The sequence below is a fragment of the Gasterosteus aculeatus genome, chromosome 13 (assembly GCF_964276395.1).
Source record: "Gasterosteus aculeatus chromosome 13, fGasAcu3.hap1.1, whole genome shotgun sequence".
In the NCBI taxonomy this organism is placed as follows: domain Eukaryota; kingdom Metazoa; phylum Chordata; class Actinopteri; order Perciformes; family Gasterosteidae; genus Gasterosteus; species Gasterosteus aculeatus.
The window spans coordinates 14,046,542-14,071,714 of NC_135701.1; the positions used below are offsets into that span (position 1 = coordinate 14,046,542).

Here is a 25,173-nt window from a genome sequence, read left to right on the forward strand (position 1 = left end):
GTAATTATATTTCATTTGACGATAATTATAGTATTCACGTATAATTTTGAAATGATCATCATAAGTAAAGATGTTTTATATTTGCTATGTAAATAGAGGCAAAGTAACCCATCCTAATATTAACATAATAATTGTACAATGAAAGGCATTTAGAAAATCTAAGCTACATGAGAGTGATTCGTATGAATTAATCTATATGTTGAATACAAGAAGAATACTGTCATTGAATTGAATTGAATTTGCTTTAAATGTGCAGCCACATACTGAAGCTTTGACTCAGTGGTCCCTGCCGTGCAGCTTCATTCTTAAGCCTTAAGTGTGGTTGCATTGCCACCATGCAGGATGGAGGCCTCAGCCTCGAACTGGCTTCCGGCTTTGTATTCTTAGATCCTGGGCAATAAGATACAGGCTAGAGCCCACCTGGCTGTCCTGTGGCTTGTTCTTTTCTTTTTTTCCTTTTTAAACACTGGGGAAATAGAGATATTAGGCTGTAAGAGACATTTTATTACTGTTTAGTTTATAAACAGAAATAAAATGTATGATAATATGTTATATATATTGGCATGGCATTACTGCCAGTAGTGGGGGACATGGGGGACATACCTTGCAAAATATATAACTTTGGACTTTCCAATGATGGCCGAATGAAACTATCGGACAACGTTCACACGCTGTTACCATTGATTCGTCAAACCAGCCGTGATAGTTCATCCAAACACCGGTCGAATGACCAGGTTCATATATCGTGTATGCGCAAATACAGAAATCCCCTCATCTTCATCTGCAGCCTCGCATTTCGCCAAAGAAGAAAATGGATGAGATGAAAAAGATTCCTCAGAGGCCGTGCTGTGCAACTTTACAGTCTCAAGAAAAGGTGTTCTTACAGGCGTCCAGTCTCAGGCACGTTGATTTTGACGTCCTGGAAAAAGGTCTCTTTTTTCTTCTCTTCTCTTTCCTATTTCTTTGTCTCCTTGTCCTGCAACTTTCGCCTCATTTTGTTCATCTCCGTCTGCCGTCTCCCAAAAATGCCTCTCTTCTGTTTTTCTTAAGTCGAAGCAGATGTTCTCAAGGACTGTTTTGTTGTCCTCTAATTCTTGGATCCTGGTGATAAGGATATGATCTCTTTTGGGGATGGTATCCTCCATTGGTCTGATATTTTGTAAAGCAGCCAGAGCAGCTCTGTCTTGATCTTCCGTGCACTATCAGTGCTTAAGTGGTCCGTTTGCCAGTCATCACTCACCCCCTTCTGATTGGCTTACTACTCACAATATTTGAATCATTTTTGTCGTAGGAATTGACTGTATTGTACATCTTTTACGTTGTTCATTCTGAACACATGACATCCGGGATAATTCCTCTCTTCCGCAGTTTCTTTCCCCTTTTTCTCCATAGAAGGGTTTTCATTTTTTGGGGAGTTTTTTCCACTTATTTCTGCCTATTTTTCTATTTTTCTTTTTCAGAGGATTGTCCTGTTGCCACAAGACTACCACTAGATGTCACAGTTTATTAAGAAAATACAATTTATAAGGTTATTTTTTGATCAATTTGTTTGTTCTGTTTTCAATGAATAGTGCCATTGAAACTGAAGGCTTCATACTAAACCCTTTGTTAAACTGTGTAATGATGTGTTCAGACACATTATATCAGACTTCGAGTTGCCACTTATGCACCACAGAGTTGCCTCTCTGAGGCTCTGACTGACGCTGCGCAGCGTGAATGTTGAGATGGAAGTAGCCTGGCAGCTATCTGAGCCTAGCGGTGCTTTAAGTGGCAAGAAACGGTCACTGGCATTGACAAGAGAGATTAGCAAACCCACAAATCCAACAGAACAACAACTCTCTGGAAGAGACACACAATTGATAGTTTACGAACCACAATTGGCTCTGGCGTTTCCAAAAACAGAAATGTACCAGGGTGAACAAGGACATGAAATCATGGCACGTTGCCTTGGAAACCACATCCCGTCCTTTTGTACACCTCGTCATAGTCTCCACCCTTTAACGGACTCGACGGGGTGGAGGTCTTATTAGGCCCGAGCTGACACCGCCCAAGTCAAGTGATTTACAAAGACACAAACCAACTGTGACACGGGTGAGGCATCTGCGGTCGGCCCGCAAGTTGCACTAATAAGATGACTGTGATGGCCTCATTCACTTCACATTTTTGAAGTGCAAAAACTAAAAACACACATCCAGGGGGGGAGAAGGCTCGCCACCTACCTGGCTGTGCGCAGCGGTAGGATCCCAGGGGTCTCTGGGGCATCATGGCGTTTTCCTTACTACTGTTGACCCCCAACCTGGGCCCGAGGAGGTGTCGTGGAGCAGCAGACTGTTGATGCATCATGGAGGCCGGGAAGAGAACCGACACGCTCCATTCACATAACCGTGTTGCATTCAACAGCTTGCGCTAAACAAATAAACAAATGTAGAATGCAAAAGATGCAAAAAAAGCCAGTGAAGTCATTGTGTGAACAGATATCCACGCACACACCCGGACATCAAAGTTCCGCACACCTTGTATTAATCCAAATAAATTTGGTGTCATTTTAAAACACAGATGGCTACGTTTCATATTGCTGAACATATAAACACTGTAGTCTGATCATTCTCATCTGCGGCGGCGCCACCAATCAGGATGTAAACACAGCCCGCCTGTTCGGAATGGATTCATTAGTTACGTTGACCTTTGGAGCGTTCTCTTAATGGTTAAGGAGCAGGGGAAGTTTTGGGAACTTGCAGGGTGGCTTTTTTCATATTACACGGTTCAGCTGTAACACCCAGGGCCTGTTTCCAGAAGCCTTCATTTCTTTTAAGGTCCTTATAGAGGTCCTTTTTTTTGCCTCCACCCCCTTCATTTTTTTTGAGACCTCCATATACTTTTCTTCACTGTTTTCTTGAAATGTAATAAACTACAAACTACATACACATTTATTCACTCATTGATTGAATATGACTTTAACTGATAACATAATGCAATATAGGCAAGACAGCCTTACAGAGTCGTCGTCTGTGTCGACGTCTGTATGATCGCAAAATTCATAGTTTACCCACCGAATTTTAGCACTACAGTGATTATCATAAATGACAAGCAATGAAGACAAGCTTCTTTCAGTATCACTCTAATGTTTAATGAAAATATTTCGTACCATACATACATACATTGTTTTATGAGCAAATATATATTATACTTTAAATTTGATAAAAGGTTGCAGTATGTACAATCACGAATATTCATATACATTTGCAGAATTACCTCAAAATAAGGATGTATAACTATGCCCCACTTGTCAAAGGTTGCACTGGTACAAACATAAGTGATTTTAGAAGTCAAAGTGAGAATGTTAGCCCTGTAAGCAGAAAACACTGTGAAAGCAGCTGTAATGAAAATAAAGCTGGGAACGTTAAATGGATCATTTAAAAAAAAGAAGAATATCATGAAAGGTTAGATTTGGCACCTTTAGCTTTACTTCAAATACTTAGGATCATACGAAGGATCATTCAACGATTTTCTTTAGATGCGATGTCGATGTCTAATTCAACGCAGCTGATTCATTGAAAAACAAAGCACTTCCTCTTACGGCACAATACACCATCCATCTCATTGCATCAACATTTGGCATTCCACACCATGGATTTGGAGATACAAAAAAGCAAAAATATCCCTTAATGAATAACATGCTTATGAAAACAGTAGACACATTAATTATATTTGCTTTTCTGTATATCCTCGTTAAAGCCTGTAAACTTCTCTTGACATGTCCGAGACCTTAAAGTGCTTTACTCTAAGCACCCATGTTTGTGTGGTTCCCTCAAACTTGCCCATGGTATTTTCCGAGATCTGAAAGAAAATCCGAGTAAGATATTTGGAGGAAACATTAATCAATGGCAGTGCCGGAAAAATGTGACTTTCTTATGGATTCATTCTCAGCAGTGGTTTGTGATGGCACTGTGGTGACACACAAGCATCATACTGTATCAGCTCCTCAGAAGGAACAGCACTGTTCACTGGGGAGAAATGCTAATTTCCTGCAGCTGCAAATAGTCGTGGAACAAAAAAGTCCGTTCTTTACATCCGAAACAGTATAATAAGCATTGATTCCGTCCTCTCAAATGGTGTGCATGAAAACGCTCTCCAAGACTCGGTGGAACACACACACACACACACACACAGACACATAGACACATAGACACATGCACTCATGCAGGGAGGCATCTGCACCTCTGTGCTGGGAGACAGAGGTGCAGATGCAGGTCTAGGTGGGGGAGCGTGGTGGGTATAACAGGACGGACCAATGCTGGAGTGTGATCTGTTGAAGGGAGCGGAGGGAGTGGTTGGTTGGGCTCTTATGAGTTCAGGTGGATGTGGGCAAGCAGCAAGTGAGAAGGTCAAAGAGGTGCCACGTAATTCCCAGGAAAAGTCCCAAAAGCGCGAGTCCGTTCTGACGTACCTGGAAAGAACAAAGCGCACACCGTGGTCACACAGCAGAAACAAAGGAAATGCAGTTTACTTTATGTTTATTGTGCCGAATTACATCTGCAATGTGGCGATATGTCCCTAGAGGGAGCGCTTGATTAGCTATTTGTCACAATGAAACTAAAGTAACTCCCTTTAAATCCACGATAACCTTTCTATTTGACGCTGCCTTTTATTAAAACATTTCTTACAAAACATTGTAACTTTAATCATTTTCGTTTACAACTGTCTGGTTCCATTCATTTTACTTCATATTAACTTTCTTTAGATAACTTTCAATTCTATATAAATGTACTTTATGCAAACCACTCTGAATAACCTTGTGGCTAAAATGTACTAAATAAATACATTCAGAATTCTTGTTTCAAACGATTCTACAAAAATGTTACGATTGTTTTTTAAACTACGGACTATAGACTTTACATTACATGTCATTTAGCGACTTTGAAATCTTTTACTTCATGGATAATCTGGATTTATTCCCTGTTGAGGTATGAGAAAATGCTCCATCATAGATTGACAGGTGTTGAGCTAATTAAACAATGAACCACTTTAATATTTCTTACCTACAAACCAGCCATCATCGCATTTCTCCATCACTCTTACAACGTCTCCTTCTCTGAGCTCCAACTCATCTGAATTTTGTGGTTTGTAGTTGTAAACAGCTTTATATCTAAAATAGAGATCGACAAAGTCATTGAAAAAACCAAAATGTTGCAAGAAACAGATTCACCGAAGCTGCAAAGACACGAACAAACGTACGGTTGCCGTTGCACGGCTGAGGAATCGGGGTTGTTTGGCACTCGTGGTTGTGGAGGGGAGTTACCGTGTGGACTGAATCGAGCGGCCTGGTTCGGCGTCGCACCCTGGAAAACACGTAATCTTCACATCAGGCGTTATGAAATAAGGACAGATAAACGACAGCCCTACAGAGTGACACCCTGGGCGCGGCCATGCAGTGACAGTGGAAGCAGACCTGTGGGGGGTCAGTGTATCTGGGGGACGTGTTTGCTGTGGAAGCTCCTGCTCTGTGCACGGCGGACGACGGCTGAGTGGAAGGGGACGCCGCCGCAGCCGCGGAGCCGTGGTTGGCGGAGTTTGTTCCGATCCACTGGCCGCTCTGGTTGGTGAGCACGGCGTTTTTGGAGGGCCACCGATTGGCCGTTTCTTTGGACGCAGGTGACCGCGTGGGGGAGTGCGACTGCGAAGCTGCGCCGCCGTAAGGGAAAGGGGAAGACGGTGGGTAGTGCTCGGATTGGGGGCTGAGGGGAGTGGGGGTGAAGGGGGACAGCGGTGACCGCGGGCCGGGTGAGTGGAGGGGACGCCCTGGACTCTGGGGTCCAGGGGAGCACGGGGACATGGGCCCCGGGGCGAAGTCGTCCGTGGAGAGTTTTGTGCGGGGCATCTTGTTGACCTGGACATAACTGGCCGGAAAGATACCGCTCCGGACGGTCCCTGAGATCCTCCCCTCCAACCACCTATCGTCAACGCGCCTGGTCACATCGATCGTCTCGCCCTACGGAAAAAACAGAATGCAGATACTCGAGATTCTAGTAGGATTCTAGTAAGCTTAGTATAGTATCTAGTCTTCTTATATACTTGTTAAAAGCTTGTAACTGTGGCCCAGTGCAATCACAAGTCATTTTTGTATGTTCTCACAGTTTTTATGCAGATTAAAAACAGTGCCAACCGTATCATTGTTGTTAGATGTTAGGGAGACAGTTGTTTCCTTCTGTTGCAGTCTCCATGCTAAGCTAAGCTAACCGGTTGCTGGTAGCTTCCCATTTGTCATACACACATCAGGAGTAGTATCGATCATTCCATCTAACTTCTAAAAAATGAACTAAAATATCTTCCATATAAATGTGGAGGGAAAGCACCGTACTGCAATACTCACTTTCCGAAAAGACAGTTCAACAGGTAGGTCCGCGTTGAAGTTGAACAGAGCCACCGCTTCGCCGTAGTCCAACACCTGCAGCGTGGGGGACTTAATGGGTGTCGGCTTCTCTGTGGGGAGCAGAATCTATGGAAGACGAAGCAGAGAGTTGTGAGCCATTAACCACAGGGTTTAGATCGCAAAGCCGTATAAACAGTGACGAGAAACAGCATCAAATGAGACACGTGGGAGAAAGTCACCTCTACATAAGACGTGGGGAAAATGCCAGCTCGCCCATGATGCTCTCCTTCAAACCAGTTGGCGTCTACCTGCCTGTGGATGTAAACAATGTCGCCTTTCTGCAGCGTTAGCTCCCTAAACACAGGAATAAGAATGATGAGTCAAACAGTTCAAATGAATGAATGAATCGACTGCTTCAAATGTGCGTTATGGAGAGAATTCAGTCTCCAGCTTTGACAGCTTTAAATCTCATAGTGCTACAACAGGAACGCGACGGGCCGATCTATCGTTTCAGCTCACACTGCAACTCACTTGGGGGACTGAGCCTGGAAATTGAACTTGGCTCGCGCTGCTTTCATCTGGAAAAACAAACATATAGCGATCACACAGCGTTACGGGTGAGATATGTACGGTTACATGAACAACAATGAACCAATATGCCATTTAAAAACTTGAATCTAACAATGGTAGAAACAAACCCTTTTCTCTTCTTTCTTAGGCGGGAGCTCCATGGTGTCATTAGAAGGAGAAAGACGTTCTACTGTGGAAGTAAAGTTAAAGCGGAATGAGCGCAGTCTAAAACATTTTCTCTCTTTTGTCCAGAAAATGTTGTTTTTGGATGTGTTGCAATGAAAAAGCAGGAACCGCCTTAACAGCTTCGTAAATTCAAAACGGATCTTGGAAATTATTTAGGCTGGCTCCATTCAGGACTAATTTCCAGGAAAAACAATAGGATAAAACGTAATCTTTAATCAGGTCTGCCAAGTTCCACTTCCTATTTTTGTGAACTTCCTCTCCACCCAGCTACACCACCTTCTAGTTCTGTAGGATAAAAAACACAGAAGCGTTCCCTGTGCACACCAGCTTCATTTCAAATGTGAAATACCGGAGCAGAAAGCAACACGGGCGATGAAAGAGAATCATGGGACCTTCAACTAGATTACTGAAAGACGACATCAAATATATGCTGCTGGATTAAATAAGTGGCTCCCACGTTCTAGAAAGAGCAGAATTTATGAACAATACAGAGCGAAAGACAATAAAAACAATACACTTTTTACAATCTGTATGTCGGGGTTCCACAGCAGAGACATGGTGATGATCACGGTGTCAAATAACTCCATGTTTACCATGTGTGGGAGCAGAGGTCAGTGAAGCACCAACAGAGTGAAGCACCGGCTGCCTTGTTGCTGAGGAATTACTGAAAAAGAAACAAGAAAAAAGGCTTTAATGTTTATAATACTGTCACTGTGGGGAGAGTTTCTAATGACGACAAGGTTCACACACAAACTGAAATACTCAATTGAGCTGGAGGACACTGTGTGTGTGTGTCTGTGTGTAGGTGTGGCTATGTGTGTGTCTTCCACACTGGACCGAGATGAGACCGATAGAATCTGTCATGCAGATGACGTCTCGTGTTGTCGCTCTTGGATTGAAAACTCCAAACCTCAGTCTAGTTGAGTCCAGTTTTTTTCTGGGTTAAGAATTAATCCAAAACCCTGAACTTCTGAACTTGAACTTGGAATTTGCATATTCAAGCACCAAAGATAAAACCTGTCAACTTCTTGCTGTTTGGTTTATTGTCATATCTCCTTAGCAGCAGGTTCTTAAGAAAAAAAAGCCCCCCGCCCCCCCCTGATCCCACCACGCCGGAAAAAGGTCAAAACCATGACCTCAACTCAGCAAACAACAGAGAGAATCCTGCAGGAGAGCATTACACACGTGGTGAGCAACGAGGAATGCTGCCTGAGGTTTGGGGCAACAAATACTTCACCTACACTTGTTAAACTTCAACAGCTCCCTAACAGAGTCCAGCAAAGAGAGTCACATGACCAAATAGCTAAACAGATACTCTGCAAAGTATTAATGGCCGTGCTGTCCAATCACTGTGCAGGATTTCTTAAAACAGCAGGAAGCGATGGCCGGTTACTCCCACTTGACGAAGCAATGTCAAAGTGGATTAAGAGGCTTGGCTTTGGGCTCAGAGGGGGTCTGTTATGTGGGGATTGTCCCGGGCATTTCCATTAGCCGATCCAGCATGTGCTTCTATTGTAAAAAGCATCACATTCAAAGTAGCACCACTAGATCGTTTACATTTAGTTTAACTAAAACAAAGAAGATCTCAGTGAACAATGTTTGTTTGTGAACAAATACTTATACATACGATACATTTACTAAAAGACACCATTGTCATGTAATACAACAATGGCACAAGCTGCGATGTAGAATAACACTTTTAGTGGTTTCTACTATGAAACAAAAGGAATTTGATATGATAACAAGGTTTTAAATGATCTGTAATCCACAAGGCTTTCTTGAGTAACTGACCTGTGGTATGTAGTCCCAGTCTTTGAAACAGTCGCAGGATCCCCGCGTCCGGCCTCCTGAAAGCAGAGCGAACATTCAACACACTTTGCTTCCTGCAGCCTTCTCTATCTCACAGCTCGGAAGGAAATCTCACAACAAGTCAGAGTGGAGGTGCTGACCACTCCCAAAGGAGCAGGAAATCCCCTGGGTCCTACCCTCCTCTGCTGAGAACAACACCTTCATGATCTGTGTGAGCTGCCTGCCGTTTCAGGCGAATCACAAACTATGAAGCAGACTGAATCACAGAAGAATGCTTGAGAATCAAACCAGCAGTCTTAAAAACCTGATCAAACAGTTTATTTGAAAGGACGTTTATAGGAAGTTCTTTTTTCTGGCAACCAAATTTGTATTTGGGTGTGGGACGGAAGGGGGTGGGGGGGGTGGGGTCAATTTGCAGGCAGGCAATTAACAAAAGAAGATCAATCCAAGAGCAAGGCAGGCAGGCGATTCCAAGGCGGTGGTAGCATGAAGCGAGGGTCTCTCTGAGACAGCCGTCTTTGAGAGTGGGAGAGTAAAGGTGAGGGCGGGTGAGGATTCTGTGAGGTTCGGGTGGGGGGGGTTCTAGCAGAGAGAGACGGGCGGGGGGGCTCAGTACCTCACCCCGGCCTCGATGCTGCTTCTTCTGGGAAAGTCTCCTCTCCAGGCCCTGGATGTCCGAGTCCAGCTCAGCCTCAAACCGACTCAGCTCAGAGACCAGACTGGCCTGAGACCAGTTGGAATGGCACAGTTAAAGCACTACTGCAGCACTGAAGCGACGTTGGACGTCCCTCATTAATGCATTCTAAGAGGAAACCTCTTTCAGAAATGGAAATTCTGTCAAAGGAGCTCACCTCGATTGATGGGGACTTTTGAGTTTCGGGTTGTTTCTTCTGAGAGACGTAAACCTGAGGAGAGAAAAGGTGACAACATTGAACAGTAGTTTCACTATAGAAGTTTAATCCAGCCATGCGGCCACGTTTCCCTTCTATTTTTCAGATTGTGTTAAGGGATTCAAACCGGATTTGACCATAATTCAAAACTCCAAAGCCTGCTGGAAGTCAAAAAAGCAGCTGATTCCATCCAACACTACGGACCCTCCTCTCCAAATGCTTTATTTTTTGCAAAATCTTTGGCTGAATGTTCCTCTCAGCTGGGCAACATCCTCACTTCAATCGCAGACTTTAATCGCGAGCAGTTCTCTAAATGCCGTCCAGGGGATCGAACGTCTTGAAGAGGAGCTGAAATAAAGCCTCCATGCTGTGAGCCATTAAACACCACAAGAGGTTAACGCCATAATTCGGATCACAAGGCACCACCAATAGGAGGGTGCAAACAAAGAATCCTTTTCATTACAAGCGCAGACACAAGGCACAATATGCAACAGATCAGGGACATTGTTGAAGGAGCCAATAAAAAAAAGGAAAAACTCAAGACACAGCTGTGTAACTCAAGCACAGTGACACATACAATCGGACTGCAGACTCACTAAAGCAGCGGGACGATGCAGTGTTTGTAATAAATAACGTCTCCCGGAGGTAAAATAAATACTGTATGAGTCAGAATGTCAGCAGCTGGTAAATCACAGACTTTCAGAACAATCCCTGGTAGAAACTTCTGCATCGATTGTGTTTTTTTTTGTCTGAAATGATAAATGAATGAACGTGAAAGTGAGCAAATCTGCTGCAGGTAAACTGTGAAAAGACCCAACTCACAAATTGCCTCACGTAAGAAGATGAAATGTGAGGATTAGGCTATAATCCCCCCCACCCTCCCATCCCCCCACCCACTCAAACGTATTCCTGATCCTCCACACTAAGAAAACAGTGCAAGTTCACACAAATAATTCCAGTGATTGGAGACAACATCAACGCTGGATGAATCTAGAGGTCGAATAACAAGGCAGACATGCAGACATGTTCATGGCCGCTCACCTGGCTGTGGAGCTGTGAGGCGCTGCTCTTGCCAGGCTCAAAGTCAAATACGCTCCTCGGTTCGGGATGCTGCCTTCCCGGGTCCGACAGCTTATCTACATCCTCGCTCCTGAAACATAACACCCCGACACACACACACACACCACGGACAGCAGCTCAACCATGGTTCATTGTAAGTGCCTGTAACAACAAATCCAAACTTGTCCGCCCCACACGTTTTTCCCTCCACTCCTCTTGGACCCTTTTGGTTGGTATTCACATTAGAATGAATTACTAGTACTCAAAAATACTTTCAAACACTCTCAAATCTTCTATGCTGCTCAACATTTAAAACGCTGTATGTCAGGAGGTGAATGTACACGTGGACTTGAGACACGCTAACTGGCTGCCGGCCACAACTGCTGTTCAGAGGACAGAGTGAAGAGTGTTCACAGCGTTCTCGTCCGTCTCTCTGTAAGATAGCGAGTGAGTGTGTTTCCTGAAGCGTCGTGCTATTCCTTTAAGTCTGACCCCCGTCTCCGTGCCATCCCGTGTCCCGTGGCCCCCGAAGCATCTACATCAAAACCCGGCGTGAACCCACCAGTCTGGAAGGGCTCCATGAGGCGTCAGTCTGAAGAGCTTGTCGTCTGCTTTGTTACTTTCTTCTGTGTTGGTAGATAACTGGAAACCTGCACATCGGTACAGATCCGTCTTCAGTAAAAGCGGGTTATGTGACTGGACAGGAGAACAATGTGGACTTTGGTGGATTCACTTACGTTCGTCTGACCATCGCTCCGAATCCATCGGATCAGGTTCTGGTGAACAACAGCAAAGACATTTTATTGGACTGACAACGTATGATAAAACTAGTTCATTGTGTATTATTATTATCTATTTTGAATACTATTATGCTCATTTACAATATATAAAACCCTCTTATTAGTAGTTTAGATCCTTTACTTATGTAGAAGGAAATATTTTACAGTGGAAAAGTACTAATTGACTATTTAATTAAACGTCAAAACACACTTCCGCTCACATCCTCATACTGGACTTCAATTTCATTTCAGAATTCAAAACTGCTCTTGAAACACATCACGTTGACACCTTCATCGTATTGAGCTCTTTCGTGTTGCCCGTTGTGTCTGTAATTGGTAACTTAATTCCTTTATTATTCTTTGTGCCTGCTGTTTACTGCATTTAGTTTTGCAGATTTTACATGATGTGGCATGAAAGTTTGCCCAGAAATAAAATGTATCATCATTCTCATCATTATAACTGCCACTATTATTATTGTTAATAACACTGATATTAAGATAAAAGCACGAAATCCTGTCTTTGCTCCACCAAAGCTGGGCCTCAGTGAGTTGTATGCCAACACATTCCATTGCAGCAGCCCTCCTCGGCGCTTTGGAATCGTTGTTTAACAACACAAATCACTTGCAGGAAGTTGAAAATATTCCCCTAAAATAAAACTGATCCAGACCGATCCACTAAATCCACCTCAGTGCAGCGATGTTGACCTTAAGCACACGGATAGCACGGAGTGCGCTTCTATTACGCCACGCGTGAGAAATGAACAGCTAGACTTTAGGAGGGGCTGCGATAAGAAGCTGGATTATTGCCCGAGCTGATGAGCTGAGATGACATAAGACTTTAGGGCTCTTTCATCATGTCTTATTTTGCCTTTGCGATAATCGTTTCGCTGGATCCCCTCTGTGGTACCTGACACTGCCTGAGAGGAATTCACTCTGGTTTTGTGTTTGTGAGAAGAGGAGGAGGAGCAGGAGGAGGAGGAGCATCCTTACCCTCTGGCTTCTTGTGAATCTGTCTGAACATGCTCTTGTACCAGTCTTTGGGCTTGTTCACACTCTGTTATAAAAAAAAAAAAGAGGGAGAGGTGCAGAGGGTAAAAAAATTCTGGTGAATAAAAAGTTACGGCGGCAACGCATTCGGACAGGACTAAATCTAATTTATTAATTATTTATTGTGTGTCTTTGTCTTACTGATCTGGAGGCAATGGGCATCCCAGTTTCATCCACTGGACCGATTCCTGAGAACTTGATGAGCCTCTCCTCCCTGGTCCAGCTGTGTGGTACAGTGGCAGAACCCTGGACACCGTTGGACAGTCCACCTGGGTTACAACCACAATAAGATTTCATTAAGTCACATTATTTACTGATTCAGCTAGTGCACATCCATTGATCTGCTTTTAAACTACCACATCACTGGATTATTACAAAGCGACGTGTGTCACTTTACACGTTCGCGGTCTTTTCAAATGCACTCAACTTTCACTGCTTTTATCATTTTACTCTACAAAAGAAAATCAGCTCCTGTCAGTGTTTGCTCTTCAAACATTATCTTGGCTACTTCCCAGGGGTTACACTTAAGTCAACAACTCTTGTTTTGATTTAGGGCTTAACAGCCAGTTCAACTTCTTTCTGGATATGTTTCTTTCTTGAAAAAGCGAGATGTTAAGAAAAACACTTATTTTATGCAAAGATTTAAAAATGATAATAATAACCACACCATACAACTGTGAAGGGCCATAGTAAGATCCAAAGCTGAGAGTTGTTGTTCCACTTCCATTCACGTCCGAAACCTTTATAAAGAATTAGAGCAGTATATTAGTAATACAACCACTAGTTGTCAGAACATGGCTCAGCACGCAGTCTGTGATACACCGTTTTTCCACACGGAGGAGCTCTTGTTTATTAAATTCCATGCACTCGACTTTTCTACATTGTTATTAACACAGGACATTTTCTGTGCACACCTTGCACTCCCCAAATGGCAATCCTGCAGAACGAAAAGGGCTCAGAGGAGGCGTAGAGAGTCCGGGGGAGATGACCACCTCATGGGCCAGCTCCGGGGAAGTCAGGAATTGTTGGCCTGATGAATCTCCGGGCTCCGCGGAGGAGCCATTCGGATCGCCAGCCGCTTCCACACATCGCTAAACGGAAAGGAAATGAGAGATGTGTATGAACAGAAACAACACGGGAACTTTTCTGCTGTCGTGTCCTGCCCCGACGGCCCAGGGTGAACACTGCACTCTATGGGAGGTCATGTGTTCTTATTAGTGGCCCGGCTATTCTCCAGAGGGCAACTGGCCTCAGTGGGGGAGCCTGTGATGAAAAGGCTCCTAATTTATTTAAAGCAGCACAAGTGGGAAGTTGTGTTCCACCCACTTCATCATCTCTCCTGCCACAATGGCAGAAAGGCCTCATTCGAGGTGCAGAGCCGGGGCCGCAGAAACAGGAGAGGACCATTATGAGCCCATTAACTCCCTATTCACCAGGCCTCCCTAATCTCCAGCCAAGGGGTGGAGCCCAGGCCACGGAGGTTGGGAAGGGGCCGTTCATGTCAACTTCAAAGTCCAGTGGGGAAAGCTCTTGTCTCCATAGCGATGGTTTTACTTCCCTCATCCACGATGGCAAGTCCGGGCCGTCCATTGGAACGCTACGTATTTGAATCATGTGCTTTGGTCCCCCCCGCGCTGGTGCCGAGGGTCGTGGGAAAGCTCATGTGCCTTGTGCCTTAACAGTAGAACTGCAGTCCGACTCCTTGATTCCGTGGGTTTAATGTGCTTACTTAAAAAAAGACGTCAAAAATGTGCATGATTGAATAAAAAGGGTTTTACCTGCGACTGCATGTGATCTGTTATTGTCCTTTTGTGACGGATGAGAAATTCTTGTGTCCAGCATCAAAAGTACCTGCAAAGACATTCAGAAAGCAAATGGTTACACGATCGCACCCTTATATTTTCCAGAGGGGTTCAGACCCTTGATAAGGAAATGGAAACTGACCAGCGGCTTCAGATGTCAAATCCAAAAGATTGAAGTGTTCTGTGGCTGTTTTCTCTCGTCCTTACTTCAAATGTGTAGTTGTGTGTAACTTTATCTTTAATCTTTATCATTTCCAGTTCATTGGTGCCATATTTTGAGGAAGAATTTTAAATGTTCTTTTGTTGTTGTATTACAGAAGTGTGCAAAAAAAAACATAGTGTTGAAAGATTGAAGAACAAAATAATGAGATTCAGTTTATGTCACAATCTCCCTGCTTTAAGCAAATGTTGACGCGAGTCTTCCGAAATCTACAACGTCACACTCAAATGTGTCACATTTATTAGAAAAGAGCTTAACACCAGTAAGTGGAACACAAATACAGAAATCCTTCTTGTGAAATACCGAAGAAGCGGAATGAGATTAATTATAGGGTTAAGAGCACCGTTATATTTTTCATTGCTTCCCTTTTCCCAGTCATCCAACGAGGGGCTGGGCGACGGAGGAGGTCGGCCAGTGAAAGTGGAGACCAGCTCCTAATCAATTGCACCTCAGAAAAACAGATTAGGGCCTGCTGCTCTACATCAAAGGCCTGGGGAACATTAGAGAAAGACCATTTCCGCTCCCGTAAGCGGCAGGGCCCCCTCATCTACAGTGGCTAAATGGCCAATAACAACATTGCAGGCATAGAAACCCCAGCCGTGTACAGGCCGGCATTCGTGTGACCCCGGCTTCTTCAGAAACAAGGTTGTCTGGTGATCCTAGTCTCGGTGGTCTTGGACCGCGGTCAAAACTTATCTTGGGGAGGGGAAACAACACCAATTGTAAACAAACGATGTGATTGACATAAGGCCTTTTTCCCCCTGTTCTGATGCAAACTATATCTGTGTAGTTTGACAGGAAGGTAGTGAGCGGCTGTGCGCTGCTCCAGGCTGAGAGCTACAGACACAGTTTGCACAAATTACTTTTCCATGCGCCATTTGCAGTTGAGCATCAGAGCCTAAAACGCTTGTGGTTAATTCCAAGAAAACTGAAAAAAAAAAAACTGCGCACAGAATTAGGACATTGCACAAAGCGCACACACTGATAGAGTCAATGCTCCTGTTTCCAGACCACGATGTCACTATCTGAGTCATCACCTCCCAATAAACTGCCTCACATAACGGGAAGAAAATGGCAACCGGAGGATTGTGTCTACATCAGTACCATTGCTGCTTCGGCATGACGGATGATTTATTATGGCCCAAAGCAACATCAGCCACACAATTATCCTTCCAACAACAGGAGACACTTCAAACAAGCTACATTTACAAGTAAGGGCTTAAGTAATCTGTTTTACAATGTGTTTGACATGCTGGGTCTTATTTCCCCAGATCTCTCCGCGCCAGGCTACCATGCCTTTAAAAGCCCCACCACACTGAAAAACTACAGTATATGAGGAGTTAATTGGCATTTTTAATGAGTACTGCTTCCACAAAGGCCTCTTTAATACAGAAAGAGCAGAGTAGCTCGTCATAGTATTGAGTGCACTGTAATAACTGGGGATTCATCCTTCAAGAGAAAGGTTAAGAATAAAAATTCTACATTTCCCATAATGTTACTCAATAGCTCTTTTGTTTTTCTCTTAAAAACGTTCATTTTCCCAAATGCTATTAGTATTATGGACCACATTTAGAAATGACTAAAGGCTCACTCCACCCAACGGGCGGAGAAGCCCAGCTGTATCCACGTCACGTCCTGATGTGTAAGCGCATGTCATAACAGTCTCTGCTTTCTCATTTCTTTGGGAAGCTGAATCAAAGAGGGAATTCCTCCGACAGTGCAAGCGTCCTCCCATCCAGAGCCTCAAATACAATCCTACCTAAAAAGGGAAAATCTGTGTTGATTATCTTGCAAATCTCTTTTTTTTTTGTCTGGCTTCTGAGTTCATTCTTACATCATTACTGAGACTCAACAGCGCTATAAACTTTCACAGAAAAGTATTTTTTTTTTTAAACAGGGGGTTTAAAACTGTGTTTATGCCATCTGAGATGTGTGAACATCATGTCCCAGGAATTAGTAGAACCCCTGCTAAGTGAGAGGTCCATTATCACCACAGGATCAGTGTTGGAATGGAAGGAAAAATAAAGCCGTAAAAAGTTTAAGTGCTTCTCAGCTGACAATGAGATGATGTCTTGTCTTTCTTTTTTCAGTATTAACATCTATTGTTGGAACCTGCTTTACATTTAATCTGTTACGTGGCAGCTGAGGGCATCAAAAAATGTCAGGGGATTTTAGTATCAAAATATCTGTTTCTGTTCCCCAGGAAACACATCCGGTCTTGAAGACACACGGTGCCAGATGTTAAACTCTGCAAACTGATCCACAAAACAGAAGTCCATCAGCTTCACAACATAATCAAATCAGACATTTGTGTTGCAATATATATATATTAATATTCCCTATTTAACGTTGTATTAGTAACTAACTTTTTTACTCTTTTGTTTTTACCCCAAAGGAGCGGAAGAGGAACCAGACTGTTATGAGAAGTTGCTTAGCCAGATCAGACCAACACAGCAGCTACGAGGTCAGTGAACTTTACCACACCCCTGATTCCTCCTGTGAATCACAATGGGGTGTTTCCACAGCCGGTAGTAGCAACACCCCAGCAATTGTTAACATAATTGCAAAAAAGGAACCGGTATGTTTTAAAAAACGTGTAAAAAATACGCATTCAATCAACAGTTCTCCTTTAGTATCACAGCAGCAGATGAGGAGTGGACCTGCTGTCAGGTCAGTATTCCTCAACAATCATTCGTCATCAAAAGTATGTCTTCTAATGTTGTTTTTCTTCCATAGAGGGATTTTAAGAAGACACTGACCTACGACTACCTCCTCCTCCTACTCCTCAACATACGGAGCTCCTTGCATTGTTCTCACGCAGCAAAAGGCTGTCAAGGGGACCAATGAATAACTGTCACAATGTTGACCTGTGAACTTCAGCCATCTCTTGGCACACCATTGAATGAGTGGTGACTTATAGTCAGAGGACAAGTCGTGTTCTCCATAAATCACTGAATGTGTCAGTAATGAGCTGGGGCAATGACTGAAAGTCCTGGGACTTGAATAAAACAAATAAAACTGTCACTGCTTAAACAATGTCTATTCAGAGGCGCTAGTGTTCTACTGAGCTTCTGTGTGCAGGGCAGTGAGGAGAAATGCAGAGTTAATCATTGACTCCATAAGGTGGGAACTGCTGCACATGAACGGATCTATAAGTCCTGCTCCCAGAGACGCAAGACAACGGCCCAAATGCCAGCTCAATATTGTTTACGGTGGTCGTTTTGTTTGCGGTGAGCACTGACCCGCATTACATTTGGCCTTAAAACGCACATCTGTTGTACAATCATCCACTATTATTTCTTTGAAATTTCCTGAGCTGAGAACAACAACAAACGTGGAAGTCTTATCGCCGGTTTGCACGTACAAACTACATCACCGAAGCGGAGCAGGTTGCATAACGGGGTTGTAGAACCAGAAGAAATCTTGCCTTAAAAAGAGGTGAGACGGTAATCACAAGCACATTTTCAAGATAAATAAAGTGGGCATTTTCTTCTAAACAAATGAAATGAGTCACTCTGCAGTTATGTTGGAGAAATGTTAGAGGTCCTTTGAGGTTCATCATCGCAACCATGCAGCCCTTCCACGTTGCAAACGTGCGGCCCATACAAGGTCCTGGAGCCGCCAGTTTATGATATGCAGTTATTGGGGGATGCAGACATTTATCAGTAGGGAAGTGTTTCGCATCCTTGTATGGTGCTCCTCCAGCTGCGTGCTTCTTGTCAATGGAGAGGCAATGTGTTTCCAGGAGCAGCATCGTGGCCATAAACAAAACCCCTCTCTCTCTCTTTCCCCAGAAGCGTCAAACGTTGAGGTGAAGTTTATCAGATATGTCCTAACAACAAACACACTTTGTATCATTCAAGATGACTCCTTATTTGGTTGGATTTTGCACGAGTTAAACCACGTGTCAGACAAAAGCATACAGAAAAATATTCCCAAATCCTCATGCCTGTCATTTTGCATCTCCAAAGCTGAATGCAGCCTATAAGGACCGGCAGCTGGACCCTCAGTGATATCACAAAGGGAATCAGAGCCGGCTGTGCAAATCAACCTGACAGGAAGAGGAGCCACCAGGGTTGACTGCATGGTCTTGATTTCAGGCCCCTGGACTCTGGATATCTGCAGCAGGATGGGAGATGATTTCCATCGACTCTTTGGAGCTCTGCCTGCAAAGCAACCGGGGGTAACATGTGTCTCTCCCTGCGCTCCAGCTGTATCTCACAGCTGCTTTTGCCTTTAATGGCCAAAAAGCCCAGTCAAGTTAACTCCCACAGGTTTCAACATCAGAACCACACAACTTGTTTTCAGGTGCAGATCTGCGGCACTAATCCCGTAGAGCCGCCTTGAGCAGTCAGACAGGTTACTCAACCCCCAAAAGACACACGTTTGTACAGTCTCAATGTTTGAGATGACGCCATGTGACTCCAATATGTGCTTCCATTGAAAAAAAAGGTACTCACCTAAAAAGTTGGTGGCACCAACAAGTGAACCGACGCCTCTTGCAGCAAACCTGGCTGTGGACCAGGACACACAATCTCTCTCTCTCTCTATCTATCTCAGCCCTTCGCCCTGCCTGCCTCCACGAAGAACTTCCCGGTTGGCAGACATCGCCATAGCAACCGACTTTGGTCCCTGTTCAAAAGCCACCCTGTGCTCTTGGCTTGTCAGTTTGGGGGGGGCAGCCCTATTGTTGGGATGAGGTGATATTTCACAGCGCAGGGTTAACCGAAGGGGAATGCAAACGGCTCATCACCTTCGCCGCCCAGACACTGACCAGGGACACCCCCTTCCTGACCGTCTCTCCCATTGCTCCCTCTCCTTCTCGGTGTGTGTTTATGTGTTTGATGGCGAGAGAAAGATCTCTCTTGTGAAGGAAGAATAGGAGCTCTTTCTGCAGTGGCTGTGTATCTGCACAACATAAAGTCCACTACTGCCAGCACAATCCTGTGGTTTTCCTCCCAATACCTCTCTTTCTCTCTCACACAAGTACACACACACACACTCACAAACAGACGAATCAGCATATGGAGTTGGATCTCAAGATTGAAGGAAAAAAACACGAGAGAATAAAAAGTGTTCAAATTAGGTAACGCAGTATCTGCCAAGAAAAGTCAGTCATGTTATTCAAACCTTACTAAAGATCGTACTCTTGCACACAATAATTGCCCAAATAAGACCTGGAATTCCAGTTTGCCTGCAGTCTTCGCCAATGAACACTAACAGTGCAAAACTGGAAATCTAACGTGCTGACAGGCATTCTTTGGCGCTGAGTCTGCAGCAGGTAGAAGGAGTTCCAAGGTGAGGGATCCAGTCACGTGCTAACAAACATAATCAGCGTTCCTGCTCATTTGCACTTTGGGCTACAGCAATAAAGTAAACAGGACACGGAATAGGTCTCTCTCTCTCTTTTAGTGTGGGCCAGTTCCAACTCCAAAATAAAGAACTCAGTTCTTTCTTAATAATTCAGTGTTCTCGCTGTGGCAGGTATCCATTTACAGAGCCTGAGCTATTCGAAGAGGGTTGTTTTTGCCCAGCGGCTGCAGACCTCAGGTGGAGGCTCCGACTAATAATCTGTGCAGATTCTCAACCCAGCAGTGATCACGTCCGACGCCCTGTCGCTCTCTGCGGTTAAATGAGGTAATCATGCGAGAGGCGATTGCAGCTTTGGCCCAGGACCCGACCCCTCTCCACACACTGGTTCCTTGTTCACTCCGTCTCTACGTCCCTAAACAGGACAGGGCTTCCCTGATGCCGGCTCCCCTTATTTAATAATAGATACAATGTCCGAACAGGAGGGGAGAGGCATGATGTTTTACACAAGTCTATTGGAGATGCCTGGCTTCCAATGGACCGTTACCATGCTGTAAAGGCCAGCCGTGGTCTTTTCACACAGGTGTGAGTGACAGTATGTTACTACAGAAGATGACAGTCAAAGATTCCAGTGAAAACTATCACGCTTTACGGTAAATAAATCAGTATCTATCTAACGAATCTGTACGAGCATCAACATAACAATGCAGGACAGATAAGGAGGTCTGTCGTCATTCCCTGTCCTTGGTAGCAAAGGTTGGGCTCTGAGGTACTTGCTGAATGTCTCCAAGAACAAACACGTGTTTTATTTGAGCGGTAAACAACATTCTTTAGAGCCGTGCGTGTCCCTGGGCTCTGGGTCACACTGCTGGCAGACGAGGACAAAAACCATCAGCGACGTAGCCTCAAATTTAATACATTTCTGATGGGTAAATATTCACACGCTAAAATGTTTCCCAACTAAAAAACAACTAAAGCACCAGCAGGAGGCAGATTTTGGACAGAGGTCTGATGAACTTTTAAACCACAGATATTGGCATCTCCTGCGGCCTGCTGAGTCCTCCACATACCCGCCGCCCTTTTTCTGTATAAGTCCTCAGCAACTCTGAGAAAAACTGTCACAACAATGAGTAAAGATAATAAACAGGCCTATCTCGTTTATCTCCGTGGTTCCCACTGACGGACTGAGTGATGACGGAAAAACACATGACGCTCAATTCAGCTTCCTTTCAGAAAGAAAAAATGTCAACTACCACATCTAAACGAGCAAATCAATCACACGACTGAGGCTGGAAAAACGCTCCCTGTCTCTGGAACTGTGAATGACAAAACCCTTGAGAAGGTGCAGCACAAGTTGAACAGTACTTACAGGCGAGTGCAGGCGGAGCAGTGAGGTCTCCTCAGTGCAGAGCGGGAGAGGAAGTGAATGAGAGAGAAGGAAGGGATCGCTGCTGCTCTACACTCTCCCTCCCTTTTTTCTCCTCTCTTTCTCAGGCCAACAGGGTGTCTTTTATCTTTGGTGAATGATTCAGCGTGGGTCTGAATGTTTGACTGAGCGTACGTAGGCGTGTGCATGTGTGTGTGTGTGTGTGTGTGTGTGTGTGTGTGTGTGTGTGTGTGTGTGTGTGTGTGTGTGTGTGTGTGTGTCTCTGTGTGAGCATGCATTTTAAAGCTCATCAGGGAGAAGGCACTCAGTAATAGTTTCCATCCGCAGCTGGAAATAATAGAGATTCCCATGCAGGCACAAGCGTAGTGGCACCACCCTCCAGTGTTCAACATGCAGGGGAAACGGAGGCCATTCCCATACAGGCCCTCTCGGTAAACAGGCCTGATTGACACACGTGTCATAATAGCGTGGCCTAGTCACTGTATTAGAGCGTTGTATTACTCACATCAGACAAAGAAGTCAGTTTTAGGGGCTTTCTATGAGATCCAGGTGGCTGACACTCTGCAACATCCATCTTTACATTCAAAGAGAAGAGTATTTGAATGGAGATTTCTACACACACACGGGCACACACAATTGAGGGCTTCAGAAACGTCTCAGTGTTTCCGTGTTCTGTTCCAGCACCAGGAAAACTCACCAAGTATGATGAAACCCCTGCAGCAAAGCCAACAGAAGTAGTGCTACTGCTTTCCTTTTAAAGTGCAGTGTCATCAGAAGTTGGGTTATATTATCTGTAACAGTGTAAAGCTTAGGTTGAGCTCCTGGGAGGCTTATCATTGGGTCGCCACTCCCACATTTCCTTGTGCTTTGATATTGGCCAGCAGACGCCGGCTGGATTCCGGCACTCTGAATCCAGAAGCGGAAATCATCCAAGATAAATATTTAACAGGTTGGCTGCAAGATCAGCAAGCAAAGGTCAAAGGGACTCAGGAGATGACCAGTCACACTCCACATCCACGTGTCATTTTCAGCAGAATTACAGTGCAGATGAGAAAGTATAAGTAGATGTGGAAATAAAATACTTTTGCACATTTTATTCCATCACTGTTCTAATAATGTATTTAAGTTCTGTTATGTTAGTAAATGGATCCTTCCCTTCAATCCATACCCTGTTTCCAAACATCTGTGAACAAGATGCACTTTGCCAAAACTGCAGTGGACATTCCCATAATAAGTGGCGCAGCATTGCCTCTTGGTGGGCATTAAAAGAAGTGTGCAGAGTTTATGTTTTACCATGACTACAGCCAGATGTCGCCAAAGTCAAAGAAAACACCACCCATCTCCATTTCCAACACATTCTCAATGCAAAGTTATATGCTGAAACCACTAGAGCACGTTCCAGTGCGCTGTGTGCCTATTAGTCATTTTAATCCGTGCTCCGCATACAATTCACCAATGTGAGTTTAGTTTACCTTACATTTGTTGGTTAGAGGCACCACACCGCATGAGACGCCACCTCATTGACACGACGCGTTAAAAACCCGCGACACGGTGCAAAACCGCTTCCAATCCACTCCTGTTTTCATCAGCAGGAACTTACTTGTATGCATTTTACTGATAATGTGCCACTCTGTGCTCAAAGGTAGGAAGCGCATGTCCCAAATCACCCGGTGTTTCCCTCAACATAAACAAAAGCATCAGTACCTGCAATACGGCTCCAACACAAAAACGGCCCATAAATGTTATTATTATTATTATGTGAATGGGGTGCAAAACAATGATTTTATCTATGACATTTCAAACGGTATTTCCATAAATATTCAATCTGGGGAGATTTCTATGGCTACACGTGGAATACACGGATGAAAACGTGTGTGCCGCTCGTGAACTTTACCGGCTGGCTACGCACGTGTTAATCAGCGTTACTGTAAAGCTGAGTACGAGCAAACCACGGGCGTCACGAATTGACGGGTTTGCATGAGAGATAATGTCTTAACCTCCGAGGATGATTACATCTGCCAAGGAATCTGTTCTTCAAACTGGCGAGAGCAGACAGTGCGTCCTTTGACCCAGGCATTAGTTTATCACTATTGTGTAACCTCCTCTTCAATTTTGCAAAATAGGACATTATATTGTGGCGAAAATCAGGTGTAACTGAAGAGTGCACTCCACCAATTAGCTGATTTGGCTCGAAAATAAATGAGGACTACCGTCTTCTTGGTTGATCTTTTGTCAAGTTTCGATAGTTAACATATAAAAAGGTGACAGAGACATAATTAGTGCAGATGGTGCACATTTTTGCACCATTTGTCGGTTAGCAGACGAGGCACCCAAAGATAGACTCCACTTTGGGAGGTAGCAGGAAGTACAAAGGAGAAAGGCTGTGAAGGGGGGGCAGCCTGATTGAGGGGGTGACAGCAGGTGACAGCAGGTGAGAAAGAAGAAGTGGCGGCTGGCCGATAAGGGGCAATGGGGCGTCACCTGGAGCACCCCTCCTTGAGCCCAAAAAATAAATCAAAAGATCATATGAAATTGATGAAAAACGTCAATATTTGTGTTCTTGAGGTATGGAATGTACCCAGTAATATTGGTGAAGTATGATGTGTGCAGGAGAGCAAAATTCCTTCTCAAATAATCATAAATACATCAGTTCAGCCCTCTGACCACAAATCATAAAGATATTAAACTGAAATGCCTGAGGGTGACACAAATAACAATATTGCCGTAAATGTTGCATATCAAACTACATATTAGTATTGCGTTTATGATACATTTACGGCTTTGCATTAGATCATTCTGGGATGCTGAAATTAATTGGATAGCCCTATCTAGAACATTTTGCACCAGCCGCCATTGAAAATGAGTTTGGTGAAACTAATCACAATAATCTAGAACATTATAGCTGACAAAGCAAAAATCAGTCATATTTGACCCTCAACCACAAACGCTGCAATTATTCTTTTTATTTCAACCAGCTCTGTCAATCATTTGCTTTGTTAAGCAAGTTACATTACATTACATTACATGTCATTTAGCGGACGCTTTTATCCAAAGCGACGTACAATAAGTGCATTCAACCATAGGGTACAAACTCAGGAGAACAAGAAACAAGAAAGTGCAATTTCCTCAAATAAGCAAATTTACAATTTGCTATAGATGAGTGACGTTACAAGTACAATTTAAGTGCTACGTTAAGTTAAGTTATTATTTTATTGCTATATCAAGTAATAACGAAACCTCTTGATACACTTTCATATGATGATCTTGTTGTACCTGATGCACCCACATCCTTCATCCAAATAATGATAATTCTTAATAAACAGTGTAGTTGTTAGTGTGGAGTAAGCCGATTTCTTGACTGAGTATTTCAGTATTTGTTGAGGCTCCAGTTGATTGCGATGAAGTGAAAAACCTTCTTTTAAACGCTGCGGTGAAGTAAAGCCTCCAAAACAAAAACTTCCCCCAGCATCATATTGAAAGTGAAAGAAGGGGGAGTGAGGGAGGAATCAGCGTTTGGAAATGTACACAAAGACGCTGAGCATGAATTGTTATGAACTACCTGACTATTTTATTGCTATACCAAGTAATAATGAAACTTAACATCTTGATTGAGTATTTTAGTATCTGTTAACGGTCCCGTTTTTAAAACAAATATTGCGCAAAGACTGAATAATCTTACAACGTGCTCTTATTTTGAGCTTGCTAGTTTGTTATCCACAAAACATGCCGTACTTAAGGGTTTTT

At 43.9% G+C, this 25,173-nt stretch overlaps 1 protein-coding gene across 8 annotated transcripts; it reads right to left on the minus strand.

Moving 5' to 3' along the window:
- Window positions 1-3,105: 3,105 nt before the first annotated feature.
- sorbs3 (sorbin and SH3 domain containing 3) lies at window positions 3,106-22,233 on the minus strand. 8 transcript variants are annotated; one of them, XM_040196095.2, is made up of 21 exons: window positions 22,127-22,233; window positions 14,489-14,561; window positions 13,625-13,801; window positions 13,378-13,450; window positions 12,852-12,979; window positions 12,654-12,717; window positions 11,622-11,660; window positions 11,447-11,534; window positions 10,867-10,975; window positions 9,787-9,840; window positions 9,552-9,659; window positions 8,918-8,973; window positions 7,720-7,790; window positions 7,069-7,130; window positions 6,902-6,948; window positions 6,610-6,724; window positions 6,371-6,496; window positions 5,450-5,989; window positions 5,236-5,339; window positions 5,040-5,146; window positions 3,106-4,447 (listed from the first exon to the last, which is right to left on the minus strand). In XM_040196095.2, exons 2-21 carry the CDS (start codon window positions 14,498-14,500, stop codon window positions 4,386-4,388), a joined length of 2,142 nt encoding a protein of 713 aa, XP_040052029.2. In that variant the 5' UTR covers window positions 14,501-14,561; window positions 22,127-22,233; the 3' UTR covers window positions 3,106-4,385. The 8 variants fall into 8 exon arrangements, with proteins under 8 accessions (XP_040052029.2, XP_040052033.2, XP_040052031.2 ...); XM_040196099.2 differs by lacking the exon at window positions 22,127-22,233 and adding an exon at window positions 21,412-21,550 and having other exon boundaries at window positions 5,888-5,989; XM_040196097.2 differs by lacking the exon at window positions 22,127-22,233 and adding an exon at window positions 21,412-21,550 and having other exon boundaries at window positions 3,106-3,837.
- Between the last annotated feature and the right edge of the window lie 2,940 nt (window positions 22,234-25,173).